Here is a 15,058-nt window from a genome sequence, read left to right on the forward strand (position 1 = left end):
CAAGGCTCATCCATTGATCATCTCGTCAGAGTTTTACATGGAAAAATTCATGTCTATGCTATCTCAAGAGCACAGCACGAGCTGGCTCTTTCACAGCCAATGTGCTTCGAACCCTGACCAGAGATCCAACGTCATACTTGTTAGGCCCAGCACATGTGTAATCCTGAGCGCGCTTCTTGTGGCACGTCATACAGCTACTCTTGCTGATCAGCTGAGGCCCTGGACAACAGCCTTCCTGCCCTCTGACAGCGCATGCTTCCCCAGCTCTCCCGGCAGCAGCAGGCGCACCGCAGTCTCCACCTGTGCACAGCCACACCAGATAGATTACACTCACTTTTCAAAATACTCCCACTTCATAATTCCTGGCAAGACAGCTTGCCAATAATGCAGCTCCAAGAATACATGTAGCTTCACCACCAATCATGTCTCAGCTTCCAAGACCATGTCTAGAGCCCTTCAGTAATAGGCTGCTGGGAATGGGAGAATGGGAGCAGAGGCAGGCTTGGTGGGACAGCTTCAAATATTCCAGGTTCCACATGTCAAATCAACCAAGATGCAAGAGAGGCAGCAGGCTGCACCTCGCGGCTGGTCATGGTCTGCTTGTTGGTGTGGCGGCAGAGGCGGGCTGCTTCCAGGGTGATGCGGTTAAACATGTCGGCTGAGAAGGCATCCATGATGTCCATGGCTTTCTTGGAAATTGACTCGTCCGGGTGAATTTCCTTCAGCACTTTCAGGATGTAGCTCTGCACCACACGCATGTGTCACCTATCTTCTCTGCAGCCCCAACAGTCATTGCATGCAAGGCCCAATTGTCCAAGTCGCCTCATCACCTGCCAATGCGCCAGAACTTTACAGGAACTGAGGAATATTCTAATGAAAGGAGAGGACCACAAGCAAAGGAAGGAGAATTCATCCCAATGTCACACCTTGTAGTTTTCATTGCGGCGCATCTTCCTGGGCTTGGGACCGACGCCACCGGACTTCTTGGCCGGCTGCTTGCCGCCCTGCGTCGGCCGGCCGCGGGCGCCCCGACCCTTCGCCGGCGCGGGCGCCGTTGCCGGCACAGACTTGCGCGGCGGGACCTTTGCTGGCGCCTTCCTAGCAGGGGCTGCCTTGGAGGGTGCCGGCTTGGCTGCTGCCGGTGTCTTGGGGGCCTCTGGGGCGGCGCGGCCGCGGGGGGATGCGCGAGCAGGCTCCTTGTCGGCTGCTGCCGACTTGGAGCGGGGCGACACGCGCACCTGATCCTCAGGCTCCTCTTCTTCCTCTTCGTCCTGCTCTTCCTCCTCGGGCTCTTCCACTGTGTACTCTGGCGCGCGGCCCCTGCGCTCCACAAGACACCTTCAGCCGTTTCTTACTGCACCCTTTGTGCATGTTGACAGGCAGATGCACCATGAAGTGGGCAGAAACTTTTTTTCGGGTGACATAAATGCCCGTCAAGCAATGTCTTGGACGTGGAGTTGTGATGCATGTGCAGCTTGACCACAAGGAGAGGACAACACATGCAAAAAAGGGGGGTGAATGCGCACTTGCGGCGCTTGGTGGCGGGCTCAGTGGCAGGCTTGGAGGGGTGCTTTGCGCGCTTGGCGGGCGTGCGCGGCGCCGGCACATCCACATGTGTCTCGGGAGGGAACACCCTTGTAGGGGTCGTCTCTGTGTCCTCATCCTCAGCTTCCTCTTCTTCTGCCACTTCAGGCACCTGCACCCCTTCGTGCTTCAGATGCAGAGCTTACACATGACTTTCTGCAGTGTATGCAATACATTTCCATCGATCATTGTGTCATTGTTGCGTGCTGTGCACTTGCGAGGCATTTTCTCGAATCTTCTGGCACTTGCTTTGCCTCGATCTCTGCGTTCCTCGTAGAATTTCACAATTTCATAAAAACTTTGCCATGCAGACTCCAGCACCATCACACAGAATCATCCAGTAAAGTTAGTACCTTTGCAGGCTGCTGCTTCTTTGCTGGACGGCCCCGGCCCTTTGTCTTGGGGGGCTCTGAAGCCTCCTCTGTTGCCTTATCTTCAGGCTCTTCCTCCTGGGCCTCTGCAGGCGCCTCCTGCTTGCCCTTGCGGCCGCCCTTCTTGGCTGGGCCCCTGCCCTTGCGTGGGGATGCTGCGCCAGGCTCGGGCAACGCCGCAGCCACAGCCTCTGCAGCACATGCCAGACCCATCAGTATTGCAACAAATTGCTGATATATCATGGTAATAACGGTGAGGATTGTGTAATGGAGATGGCAGAGCACATTGAACTTTATAGCATCCACATGCTATAATTTAGGTGAGGAAAGTGGGAATGCAGCTAGAGAAAGGTGGGAATTACCAGGCGCAGGCGGCTCCCCAGCAGCATCAGGGGACACTGCGGCTATGGAAGGGTCGGCCCTAATGGGGAGATCTGCAGGCTTCGCCGCCTCCGTATCTGCATGCATCCATCACAGGCTGTTGGAGCTCTGCTGCACTTGACAGTACCTCTGTTGACCCCATCATGCTGTGACTTCAAGTGCTTTGCAACAGGTCTCGACGGCCCAACCAGCAACAGCAGAGTAGCTTTGACAAGGGGATCTGACACACCTTTGGACTTCTTGGACTTTGATGGCGGCCGGCCGCGGCGCTTCTTCTGTGGTGGCTCCTCCTGCGCCTCCTCGGCGGGCTCCTCGGCTGCAGCCTGCTCCTCGGGAGCGCTGGGCCCTTCCTCCTCCATTGATTCTTCCACCATCCCTGCTGGCTCTTCCTCAGTCTCTTCAGCCCCTGTACCGAGCGTTCCGGTAAGCTTGGCTGTGCGATTTGAACAGGGACACATATAGATACGGCAGCAGTCAGGTTCAACAGGCATTGCTGTGCACTTTGGGACAGATGGTCACAGCCAAAGGAGGAGGGAGACAAAAAAAGACAATGGAATTCACAGGAGTAATATAAGTATCACAGTATTATTGCTGGACGCCACGAGGTTACATAACATTATGCGAGGTGGATTCACTTACCGGTACCATTGCGGTTGGCGCCAGCGCCGGGGTGCAGGACTCTCTGGAGGACCTGTGCAACGCTGCCAAAGATGCCTCCACCGCCGCTGGAGGCCGGGGGTGTTGGTGTGGCCGCCGCTGCAGGCTCGTTTACTGCCGGGGCAGCTTCTTCTGGCTCCTCAACAAAAGGCTCCTCTACCACCACCTCTGTGGCCTCGATGATCACCGGTGCAACCTGTGCAGCCACATTCAGCTTTTGCTCAGGCACTGCAGATCAATCGGCCTGAAAGAAGACACGACAAAGAGCCCCGGCTGCTCAAACTGCCGACCATGCCGACACTTGTATTTCCATGGTCAATGGATAGTTGCAGAGGGTAACATACCAATGGAGGTTCGTCTGCAGGTTCGTCTGCCGCCTCCTCGTCTGCCAATTCAGTTTCCTGCGCAGCGGCGGCTCCCTCGTGCAGGGCCCCAGCCGCTGCATCAAAGCCGGTCTCCCCTCCTGCCGCCTGAGGTGCACCCTGCTTTCCACAAAGTCTCTAAAATTGCATGGGCACATGATTTACTCTGCGAGTCAATTATATATCAATCAAGCCACTCATAGGAGCAAGTAAGCTCCCTCCCATCAGAAAAAACCCAGGGATGTTCATCACAATCGCCACTTGTATCCTGTTCCATTGCCGCATTGCAGCACAGTTTCTGTATCTTCAAGGTATTCCTCAAAGAACAGCTCCCTACCTCGGCAGGGACATCCTCCAGATTTTGGGTGTCCATGGGGTTGGCCAGCAGCTCCTCAGCCTCAGCCATATAGTCTTGGGTGGACATCATGGGGTCCTCCACGCCCCCGGCACCCTGATCTTCCTCTTGCGCATCTGCCTCAATTGGCACCTCAGTGGGCGCCGCCGGTGCCGCCACCGAGGGTGCCTCGGCTGCCGAGCCAGTGTTCACACTGCTGGTCTGGCGACGCTTGCTGCCCGAATCCTGTAGCATAGGAAGTTCATTTTCTTGTTTGCACACTAGAGTATCTGGTGGGGATTGTTCATGAATCTGCCAGCATCCGTGTGGCGCAAAGCAAATTCACTGATTCTGAAAGGCGCAGCGGGTAAGGGCACAAGGCTGAGTCAGCCGATGCAAGTGAGCAGCAGACCTTCGAGGCTGGTGGTTCCAGTGCTTGGCCATTGCGTTTGCCGCGTTCCATTGTTGTCCTTTTCACAACCTGCTGCTCAGCAGTGGTCGTCACTGGAGGTGTGCCCAGATGCTCCACAACAACTCTGTCAATAATCTCCCGTGTCCGCGTGATCTGCATTGATCATATATGGGTTTACAAGTTGTGCAGCGAGCATTAGATGGACGATCCCGATATAGGTGACATTCGTGCACCATCCCCTTCGCCAGTATTGTCCGAGTCATCGGCACAAAATCAACACATTGGACGAATCCCTGTGGGTATCCGCTTCCTGAGGACCATCTCGAACACTTGAAAGCCATATGATATTATACGACTGTCGCCCAATAGAGTATTTGCAGCCTTCTAACCCTTTTCAACAGTACGTCCTCCAATGTCACACCAAGACATCTCCTTCCCGAAGTTCTATTACCTTGGCGGTTCCTCTTGTGCGCAACGCAAGTGCATTGACATCACTGGCTTGTGGTGATCTATCTGTCGCTCCAGATCTGGTAGATGTCGGCATGATTAAATCAAGTCCTGGAGAAATTTTCTTGGACTTAGCTAGGTCGGCTGCTATTATCACCGATGACTCGTCCGGGCACTCCCCAACGATTCTTTATTTTGCAAGATCCGTTGAGCTCAGAACTTTGTGTTCACAGTATCTTGTGATCCACTAACAAGCCCCCGAAGGATTGGTGTCCCGACTTCGTGGCAATCCTCTACCGTCTGTACGCGTCCTGATTTGGCTTGTGCCCCAAATTCCAGCGAGGCAAGAGCGAGGAGCTCCTGCTCGCTACGATACGATACATCAATTTTACACCTGATATAGGATTAAAACTACTAGCGAGTCACTTACACACAAGAAACCGTCTTGCGAGCTCATCCCGGTGTTGGTACATCGATCTGCACTTACCGTCCTGCGTTGGTACCTATTGCAGCAAATTCATGGGTGAATATTCTCCCTCAGCAGCACACGACCCGGTTGGAGCTGAAACTGAGGACGTCCAGGATCAAGTAAACAGGTTTGGTCCCGTGATGGTTGATGCGAAGCTGCGGTGTAGCTGATGTATTTCTTGCAGTTGCGACGTTTGTCCACACGTTATACTACCTGGAAGGCTCTATAAGAAACCAGTTGTTGATATACGTAAATATGTACGTGTGACACTGCTCAAAGACATGCATGTCCATTTGGCGATGCAATCGGATGCTGTCCCTGCTTCAGGTTCCAAAGGCATGTTGAAGAAATAATAGAGAATCGTGACGAAGAGGATGTGGAGAAGATCAAGGCGGTTGTGCAAAAGGCAGTAGAAAAAATCCTGCTGGGAAAGAAGTTTGATGGGACCATCTCTGGAGCAGTCGAGGCCTCTATAAAGGTGGGTGCATCAACTCATCAACTGCCCTCCATCAAATGCCAGAGCATTCAAGATTGATGTGCACACAAAATTAGCAGGCTTCCGGCGCTGATTATAACTTTCTTTGACAGGAAGCCAACAAACGGATCAATGCAATTCTGGCACAAGAGGAATTGGAAGAAGAACAGGAGGATGCTGATGAGCCAGCCGGCATAGAGCAGAAGAGCAGCAGCTTTGCAGGCGCAGCGGCTGAGGGCTTCAAATTCATAGGCTCCTTCTTTGCACAAGCAGCCATGGGCGGTGCAGAGGTGCGCATGTAGCCGATCTGCCTTCCAGATGAAGTATCTTTACCCTGTGCTGTTTCCAGCAATCACCATCTACAACAAGATTCACAAGAAGGCGTGCAGCTTACCTGCAACTTGTTTTACATGCACCGCTGAGGTGTGCTTCTTGTGGCTGCAGCTTCCTGACCTGATGAGGGAGGAAGAGCAGGCCTACAACTCGCAGGCCATCGTGCTGCCGCTCAGGCGGCTGGCTGCAAGCGCAAGCACCGAGGCAGAGCACGATGCTCTGGTGGGCGGTCCTGGCATCAATGTTCCTACTCCAGCAGCTCCCAGCTTGGAAGCTAGCCAGCAGCATGCTAAGGAGGGCCGTGAAGCACAGCAGAATGCTCTGAAGGAGCAGACCGGTGACACACTGTACCCTTCCTCTGGTGAGGCCCAATTTAAATGCATTGTGCCATCGGCATGTCCCTCCCGCAACAGGTGCTCTGAAGGGTTGCTACGCGAGCACATACATGAACTGTTGGAGATAGGACTGCTGTGTGGCAGATATTTGAGATGCTGGCGAAATGAGCAGATCTGTGAATGGTGGTGCAGGACGAGAGGAGCCAATCAATAATGGCGCTACTGAAACAGCCAATAGCGACGAGAGGAGTGCAAAGATCCCACGCGTTGACCAGGTGAATAGTACAACACTGCCCCCTAATTCGCAAAGCGTGCTATCAAGCCGTGCCCCAGGAGGAGATGTCTACAGATTTTGAATGAATCACGAATTTCTCCCTGATTTTTGAAGGCGCTGTGATTTCCAGGGCGTCCCATCGCAAGCTGAGCAGCTGAGTCATCTCAGAGAGCCACGCGTTCCTGGTGGCCTCCAGGTATGATTGATGAAGGTTTCAATTTGAAGATTGGCATAAAAATATGGCATTGTACAAGCAGTGAAATATTTGAGCATCTCTGCATAACTGGGAGTGAAATGTGCAGCACTGTCTGCAGGAGGAGGACTGGAACGTGCCAGGTCGAGGTGGGACTGCAAAGACGGCCAGCGAAGCCAAAGCTTCTGATGTGAAAGGCTCCATTGGGCATGGCGATGCATTGTAAACCGTCACTCAAGTTCAGGCAACAGAAAGTCACTCATGATTGAGCAGCTGATGCTACCTGACATTGACTCCTATCAAGAGAGGGCGTTAGTCACACATCGTCACCAGGAAATGTCTTTTGTCCAACGATGATCGGAGAGGTTGACTTACTCAGAACCATCTGAATAATACGAATGAGGAGCCCTGTCTCTGTGCTTTTGTTTGCATAGGTAGTGTCCACTCCGCATCATTTTCCTCTTGAGTCCATGATTGGACATGTGGCAGCCTGTAACGTTGCAATGATTGTCATGTAACTTATTAACAGATGGGCAAAGATATTGAGATGGTGTTGACATATGAATTAATGTGACATCATGTGTTGGTTCAATTCATCGGGAGCATCATGAGATGGTGTTGACATATGAACCAACGTGACATCATGTGTTGGTTCAATTCATCAGGAGCATCATCTTTGCATTACACTGTTGGTAAATACGGCGGCCCTGCTTTGAGCTCTCGCCTTGACATGAAGTTTGCCGGGATCAATTATATACAAAGCTACAAAGCCATGGACTTGCATACTCACGGGAACCCCGAAACTGTTGGTACATATTGGTCACACAGGCTGCCCAGTAGGGCAAGACATTTTTAATGAAAGTGCATGCCCAGTCAATCCAAGTAGCAAAGACTTGCAACAGTGCCGATAAAATATACAATGAGCGAACTTCAGGATTTCAGACGGCGATCAGCCGCTGAGAGTCCTGCTCTGTTCAATGTGAGTGCATGTGGAACGCAAAAATTGGGACATAATTTTTCCTTTCACAAAGGTTTGCTCTTCTCGTCCTTGAAAGGATGTTGTGCGTTGTCTTCTCACAATGCTGTGAACCACTGGGGCTTGACCGGCAGTAAGTCACCGGTGCTGAGCTTCATAACATGCGCGTCAAGTACTTCTCAAACAATGCGCAGGCGCTTGAAGAGCAGCAGTGTGATGACCGCGCAGCCAACGGTCATGAGCACTTTGGGCAGCCACTCCTGAGGCGACTTCTCGTTGCTCTTCTCTGCCGACTTGCCCTCGGCTGCTTGCTTGAAGGGGCGACCCCTGTGCAGAAGCAACAAATATAAGTGCATCATCGACTGGGGAAAAAAAATGCCTGAGGTTTCATCCTCTATGCTGTGCCCAGCAAATGCAGGACTTGCAAAAGAAAACGTTTCAGCGCTGAGAAAGTGCACTTGCACTTTCTCAAGTTTGTGACTCACAGCAGCTGGTGGATCTGGTAGCCCAGATTGACGAGGAGGTGCGCAGCGGAGTCCCTGATGTGCTGGCCCAGGTTCACAATGTTGGCAGCCACCCTCTCAGCAATGTTCTTGATGGAGTTGGAGCCTTCATGCTCTGGGTCCGCATCAGAAGGCACCTGCATCAAAAATTATAATTTCTTTACCACTGCGGGAACTGTTTCCTTTTTAAACATTACCTTGGCATCAGGAGATTGGAGATTGGAGAGCAAAGCATGCCAGAAGACAGCCATTATTTGAAGATGTCTACCGGGAGAAAAGCGCATACCTCTTCCCATCCAGGTTCAAAGCCTGCACGAGCAGCCTGCGGCAGGAAGGTGTCTCCGGCCACCTGCCAAAATATATCATTTTGTCAAATTCCACACGTGAAATCAATTTCTGAATCTGCATTGGACACTGACATTAACACTGCTGCACATATTTTCTAGCACACACTTTGGACTTACTTTTGGTAATACAAAGAAAGAAGGCTTACCCGGTTGCGGTCATTGATGAGTGTCTGCACAGTGGGGTCCTCCAGCAAATGGCGCAGCACCACCGATTGGACATTTGGCTGATTTAGCTGCACCACATCAGTCTTCCTTATCAGATCAGTACTCTGGCCAGTACAGACTGATGAAATCAGGCATCCAGGAAAGCCAAATGCGGCAGGGGAAAGGGAAGGGTAGGCACCAGGTTGTTGAGTGCTTGGACCATGTTTTCGCGCTCGCTGTTGGCGCGCACGACCTGCATGCCGGCAGCATGCATGTACTCGTTGGCATCTGTGGCGTTTGACTCATCGCTGTCTGACAGGTCGTCGCGCACTTCATGTATGGCAACGTCGCTGCCCACCAGCGCCTTGGGAGCCTCCCTGAACAGGCAGCATGCATTTAGAGGACAGGCAAACATGAGGTTGCTGATAAGAACCATCAGGCCTCCAATAAAGGGCAATAGGGGAGACTAAAAGGAGCATACCGGGCGGGCATCCCCATGACAGTGTTGACGACCTCGCTGATCTCTTCTGGCCCAAACATGACGTTGTTGTTGTAGACATCTGTCACGAGCCACTCTTGGTCCACCTGCAAATACCATGGGTGCTCTCTTACGACTGATCAACCAGAACAGATCCTCTGAAGAGCGAAGAATGGTGCAGGACCTGAGACTGTCCGTCCTTACCTCTCCAATCAAGCGGTTCGTGAGGTGGCCCCCATCTTGCGCCTGCTTGACTGCCAAGGATGCATCCTTGTCGCCCTTGCTAGAATTGGGCAGGCCACCCCTGCATGTGCATGTTCAGAAATATGCTCTGAAACAGATTCCTTCCTTATATTTCCTGAAAGTTATAGCATCCCACTGTACCAGCATTTCTGAGCACGCTGCTACAGCTAGGACTCTTGTAACTGTCACTCTAAGCCCCAAAGCTTCACGGTCCTCGTCAGTCCTCACTTTTCAATCAGATGGCAAATAGAAGATGTAGGAACGTGCACTATGAAACCAGATAGTCCCCAGCCTCACTGGCCCCCATCTCCAAAGGGCGTTCTATTAGGCAGGCCACATCATTCTGCCAACAGCTACAATAGGGTAAAGTCGCGCATCTGGAGAAGGTCCTGATACTTTGGTCGCGCAGGCGAACCTGTTCTGGGTCTGAGCCCTGCAGTGGGATGACGATGGGGCACCGATCGCACTTGCTGTCGCGGCCACGGCCCCGCCACGACCGAGAATGAATCGGCTCGCCATCGCAACCTGGCGCCGGAAATATCTCTGAAGTCCAGATAAGAAAGATCTTCGAGGACAAGGTTGGAGCATCAAGGACACCGTGCACTGACTCAGCAGTGACGTCATCTGGTTTGTGTGCAGTTCTGGTATGCAACCGAGAGGATCACACTCAAATACTAGGATGGTATCGTGATTGATACTGGTGTGGATGGTCAGTAGCCGCTGCTGCCGGTAGGGATATCTTGGGTGATTGCTACCCTGGATCACCTTGTGATGGGTGATCTGATTGTGAGAGCATCTCAATCGAGGGAGCTATAAGGGCAACCGGTGCTAAGTTTTCACGTTATCAATGCTTATATATGCACGAAAGTGACGGACCGTCGTTTAGTCCTCGCTTAGAAGAGCAGAGACCAACCTAGTACTTGAAGGCTGCAATGGAGTTCAGTTCAGGGAAGTACCAAGATGGCTGTGACGTTGCAAAGCTATCTATATCTCAACCCGACTGGGATTGTCTGCCGGCGGATGCACTGGCATGCGTGGGAGCTCGCTTGAAGCCTCCCGCTCTTGCCTCAGCACGGCTGGTATCAAAGTCTTGGAGGTTAGGAATCTCCTTGGGAGTCACAAAACTGCAGCCCAAGCTGCAGAGCATAGTGGGGGGCCGTGGTTCCTTGTATCTCTCAAGGATGCGCTGGGATGAAATGAAGCACCTGCTGGTACTGCACTGTCCGTCTTCTATTAATCCTTAGCAAAGCCTCGCTTTGCGTTTGTGAATGACAGATCCAAGAAAATAGTTTATTCGTTACGTGTCAAGTGCGGGAGGGTAGGTTGTGGCATGGCGTCCATGCTTTGAAAATATGACAAACTTGGGCAGCTGAGATGTCGATCACAGTCTCTCACAACATCATGATGTCAAATGTAGGCACGTGAATGCTGTGCATCCGCAGACTGTGTTCAGCGGCTGCCAGGAGCTGAATCTTGTGGCCGAGAAAGTGACAGCCAACTGCGCGCTCCACTTTGAGGCAGCACACCGACTGGCGCGCATCAAGATCAGGAGCGATTGCTTCGAGCCTGCTAGCTGCCGCTCAGGCTTCCAAGAAATGCAGATCTTCTTGGAGATCCTGCAGGTGGGTTTTCATGCGCAATGCAACCCACTGATCTGCTGAGGGCTTGTCTTCTGACGGCACATGAGGCCTTGCACAATGCATGCCACTTTGCTCAAGGCTATTCTTGTGAGAGCGCATGAGCCTTGCACAATGCAAGGCACTGATTTGCTCAAGGCTGTTCCTCTGACAGCACGTGAGCTAAGGGCTGTGCATTCGCAGGCACGGGCACCAAAGATCACTGTTGACCTGGACGTTCACATTGACGGCGACGAATTCAAATCTTCCTATGACAGCTCGCTGCAGCCCCTTGTGAAGCTTCCTCCCAACGTCAAGGTGAGCATTGCTTACATTTCTGTGTTTTCTGGTCAAGCATTCCTCTAAACGATGCTGCATGGTAGTGTTTTATGGCGATCACCATGTGAAGGCCTTTCTAGGAAGACACCTGTGATTTTGAGTGTTTTCAACGTTGATTTACGGCTGTGAGCATATTCAATGAAGTTTGATCAAATTTTATGGGGCTGCATGTGCCATGCAGGTCACTGCTCTGGAGCTGATCTACATAACCCAGGCCACGCGCAAGATACTGGATGTGGCGACCTTCAAGCATCTCACAGCGCTGGACATCAGGCTGAGCGGGGACGGCTTCATAGATGACAGCACTTTTGCGCTCGTGGGACAGCTGACACTGCTGGAGGAGCTGTCCCTGCACTGGCTGTCTCGTGTCTCTGAGGAGGGCCTGAATGAGGGACTCAGCAGCCTTGCCAGACTCACCTCTCTGAAACTCATCGATGTCACAAAGGTAATGCTGGCATTGCTATCATTCCCTGTTTTTGGGGGTCTCTTGAATGCAGAAGCTTTGTTTCTAAGCGCTGGTGCAAGTTTCAGATGTGTCATGCAGAAGTTTGGGTGTGCAGGTGACAGACAGAGTAGTACAGAGCTTGCAGAAGGCCTGGCTGAATCTGGGGAGCCTGAGCCTTTCAAATTGCTATTTGCTGACAGATACATCCCTGGGTGTCTTTGAGTCTCTGCCCAGCATATACAACCTCTTTCTCAGCGGCAATGGGCAGTTCTCATCAAAAGCCATGACGAAAGTAAAGAGGAATGTCAAGCTGACCATTTTCAGGCAGTGCGGCATTAATTGGGCTTCATCGATTCAGCTGCCGGCAGCTTGAGCTGTTTCTTTCGCGCAGCATTGATAAGTATCAACGCCATTGGGTATTTTGGCTGCAGCATAAAACTGAAAGGCAGCCCCTGCAGGGGGACTCTGAGGCTGTATTATGTGTGTAATGTTAATGTCATCTGCAACTTTAGGATTGCTTTTACCATGGATCTTTTAAAGTGCCACAAATGCCTGTATTACTATTTGATGTCCATAAGTATTTATACAGATTGGCAGTGATTTGATATAGAATACTTCTTGTATGCTACATGTATAATTGCAGCTGTTTTTTTTTGTCCTGTAAAATGAGCAGCAAATGTGCAACAAAATCATAATTGAGAATTGCAATCGCATGTTCCACAGACCCCTTCATCTAGGACTGAGGATCTCATGATCCAAAGCAGCAGCACAATGGGTCTGTCAGTATTTGAGACGTCACACTCGCTTGACTCAAAGTATTTCTGAACAACATCAATTTGAATGACAATTGCAAATCTGGACGTTGAGGCCTCAGCAAGCCCAATCAAAGCGTGTGCTGACACAGTGTCTCCTCTGACTGCCTGCGCATGCACCACAACTTTGTGTTACCGTTTACACAAAGGCTTTAGTGATGGACACCACAGAAGGAGCAATGGCAACCACAACTTTACAATCCTGTTCAGGTACTTAAAGAGAGGTGCAGACATTACGGCAAAGCGATTGCCACAGGTAGGGCTGCTGTGCCAGCAAACACCATGCAGCGACGGTAGAATGATCCCCCGGCCCAGGAGCACTTAAAAAACTCTTGCTGGCATCATTGACATGCGCGACAAAAAGCACCTGGAATGTGCATGTGGCGAGGATCAGCCTACAGCGTTTGGGAACGGCTCATGAATGTGGCCAAGCTCAAGGCGCCGCAGGATACCCTCTGGCCGCCTCGCATCGGGCGGCATGCCGCGCACATCTGCCACTGCGCCTGGTCCTTCCACACTCGCCTCTTTCACCAGCACACCTCTTGACACACCTGCACAGTGTAAGCCCATGGATCTTGAGAGGCATAATCTCCCTGACAGATGTAGAAGTTGAGGGCATGCGGCAGCTGCAGGGAAGGTAACTGAAAACAGAAGCGTCACAGAACATATAGGTGTAGAATTTTGTGATTTGCAAAGACACATGATGCAGCGAGTGACCCATCCCATCTGAAATGCCTGGAAGAGCTGCAGCCTTTTGCAAGCCACAATTCAATTTTCTTGTGACAAATGTGATCCAGGGAACAGGGCATTCTTGTACCTGGATTGCTCGTCAGAGCACTTTCTGTGCTGGGGGATATATCAAGCTGCGCTGATCGCGCAACCTCAGTCACAGGTCCGAGTCCAATCTGCCCGCCGAGCCCAGACCTGATCTGGGCAGCCAGAGACTGTCCTGTAGCCTCTGCCGGCTGCTGTCCTGGTACTGGGCTGGGGGCTGATGCAGGGGCGCTTTCCGGCATGATCGCTGTCCCATTTGCCTCCACCTTGTTGGCTGCCAGAATGTCTGCCAGCTGGCCCCTGGACAGGGCAACTGAGAGCAGCTGTAATGGCAGCGCTGCACCACGCATGGGCGCCTGGGCGGGTGCTGATGCATTTGCATTCTGCGCTGGCGGCTTCACAACACTCAATTGTGGCTCTGGTCCCTGTGTGGGTACCTCTGCGGCTGTGAGTGCTGCTTCTGGTGATGCACTGGCGTTGTGCGGGCATGCCAGCTGCCTGCAGAACTCCAGTGTCGCTGATGCCTGTCCCGGGGAGGCAGCTTGGCCCAGGGGCATAAAATGCAGGCACGGCTGCTCGCTGCTTTCTGGGGCACCACTGGCTGCTGGAGCCTGCATGGCAGTCTGCAGCTCTTCTGCTCTCATGGGTGCTGGCGCAAAAAGCAGCGCCTTCTGTGCGTTGCTCGGGGCAGGCGCCACCAGGGAGCTGCGCATGCTGCCCTCTGGGGCGACAGCATGCCCTGGTGCCTGGAGAGGGGGGGCAGGTCTCTCTGCAGAGGGGATGGGGGGTAATTCAGGGGCTGGGATCGATGCGGGCGCAGCTGCCTGCTGAGGAGCTAAGGCGCTGAGAAGAGGGCTGACTGCCATGCTACTGAGAGCTGAAGGTGCGGGCGCTGGTGCAAGAAGCTCTGGGAAGCCACCTTCGTTCCTAAGCTTCCCCTTCTCAACCTGCATCAGACCCACAAGAAGTTCTCATGGCGCCAATGCAGAGGACCTTGCATGCAGCATGCAGGCAGCAGACACGCACTGTGTGACAGCCATCACATCCTCAAATTTACATGCATGCGCAGTTGTCTTTAAAGCCGGGGGACAGAGTGCGACACACCTGCTTCAGCAGACGAAGATCTGGGGCACAAGGTGTTGCTGCTGTTGGAGAAATTTGTTGCTGAGACAGTGGCCCAGGGGCGAATCGCTCAAACGGTGGTGTGGCAAGAGAGCTCGGGGCCAGGCCTGGCGTAGCAGGTGCCAAGGCTGATACACAAGTGATAATTTTCAGGACCTGTTTTGGCGCTTGCTGGCACACTGATGTAGAGAATATACCATATACTGGTCTGCTTCGGTAGGCAGGGAACTGAGGGGAAAGGCAAATCAAGCAACACAAGGGGGGTGTAGAAATGACTACCTGGAGGCAAATTTCTCGGCCACAGAATCTCTGCAGGTGGTGGACTACCAGCACCAGGATGCGTGGCTAATAGTTTTTGCTTGCTGAATTGCACCCCCGTGGGGAACAAGCCTGTGCTGCCATTTGTTGGGATCACCTTCCTGCAACAATATTGACCCTCATCTTTGCTACATCACATGCAAATGGATCGAGCCCGATTGGCCCTGACCCATCTGTGTGCAGATGCTGCGTACCTTGCCATCACTGACTGACCGCGATTGATGTAGATAAGGAAGTCCAGCGGCGCAGGCGGTCCTGCCTCTATCTCCCAAGAGGCACCCCAAGTTTTCAGCATTGGCTTCCAGGTTCTTTCT

The 15,058-nt window shown here is 52.5% G+C and overlaps 5 protein-coding genes across 5 annotated transcripts; 2 read left to right on the forward strand and 3 right to left on the reverse strand.

Moving 5' to 3' along the window:
* Positions 1–207: 207 nt before the first annotated feature.
* On the reverse strand, positions 208–758 carry COCSUDRAFT_17575 (hypothetical protein; the record flags this gene model as incomplete). Its single annotated transcript, XM_005646033.1, has 2 exons — positions 208–300; positions 579–758. The coding sequence occupies 2 exons, from the start codon at positions 756–758 to the stop codon at positions 208–210; spliced, it is 273 nt and encodes a 90-aa protein (XP_005646090.1).
* Positions 759–5,157: 4,399 nt separating this feature from the next.
* On the forward strand, positions 5,158–6,853 carry COCSUDRAFT_56760 (hypothetical protein; the record flags this gene model as incomplete). Its single annotated transcript, XM_005646034.1, has 7 exons — positions 5,158–5,177; positions 5,345–5,495; positions 5,606–5,782; positions 5,937–6,186; positions 6,353–6,435; positions 6,565–6,630; positions 6,749–6,853. The coding sequence occupies 7 exons, from the start codon at positions 5,158–5,160 to the stop codon at positions 6,851–6,853; spliced, it is 852 nt and encodes a 283-aa protein (XP_005646091.1).
* A 929-nt stretch (positions 6,854–7,782) lies between these two features.
* Positions 7,783–9,837, reverse strand: COCSUDRAFT_43248 (hypothetical protein; the record flags this gene model as incomplete). Its single annotated transcript, XM_005646035.1, has 8 exons — positions 7,783–7,930; positions 8,089–8,243; positions 8,393–8,455; positions 8,600–8,686; positions 8,797–8,974; positions 9,079–9,182; positions 9,280–9,379; positions 9,734–9,837. 8 exons carry the CDS (start codon positions 9,835–9,837, stop codon positions 7,783–7,785), a joined length of 939 nt encoding a protein of 312 aa, XP_005646092.1.
* Positions 9,838–10,134: 297 nt separating this feature from the next.
* On the forward strand, positions 10,135–12,091 carry COCSUDRAFT_48161 (hypothetical protein; the record flags this gene model as incomplete). The annotated part of the gene is made up of 5 exons (XM_005646036.1): positions 10,135–10,529; positions 10,761–10,940; positions 11,139–11,252; positions 11,455–11,718; positions 11,834–12,091. Exons 1-5 carry the CDS (start codon positions 10,251–10,253, stop codon positions 12,089–12,091), a joined length of 1,095 nt encoding a protein of 364 aa, XP_005646093.1. The 5' UTR covers positions 10,135–10,250.
* An 829-nt stretch (positions 12,092–12,920) lies between these two features.
* COCSUDRAFT_56763 (hypothetical protein) lies at positions 12,921–14,257 on the reverse strand (the record flags this gene model as incomplete). The annotated part of the gene is made up of 2 exons (XM_005646037.1): positions 12,921–13,081; positions 13,348–14,257. 2 exons carry the CDS (start codon positions 14,255–14,257, stop codon positions 12,921–12,923), a joined length of 1,071 nt encoding a protein of 356 aa, XP_005646094.1.
* Between the last annotated feature and the right edge of the window lie 801 nt (positions 14,258–15,058).

Source organism: Coccomyxa subellipsoidea (assembly GCF_000258705.1).
Source record: "Coccomyxa subellipsoidea C-169, whole genome shotgun sequence".
Lineage (NCBI taxonomy): Eukaryota > Viridiplantae > Chlorophyta > Trebouxiophyceae > Coccomyxaceae > Coccomyxa > Coccomyxa subellipsoidea.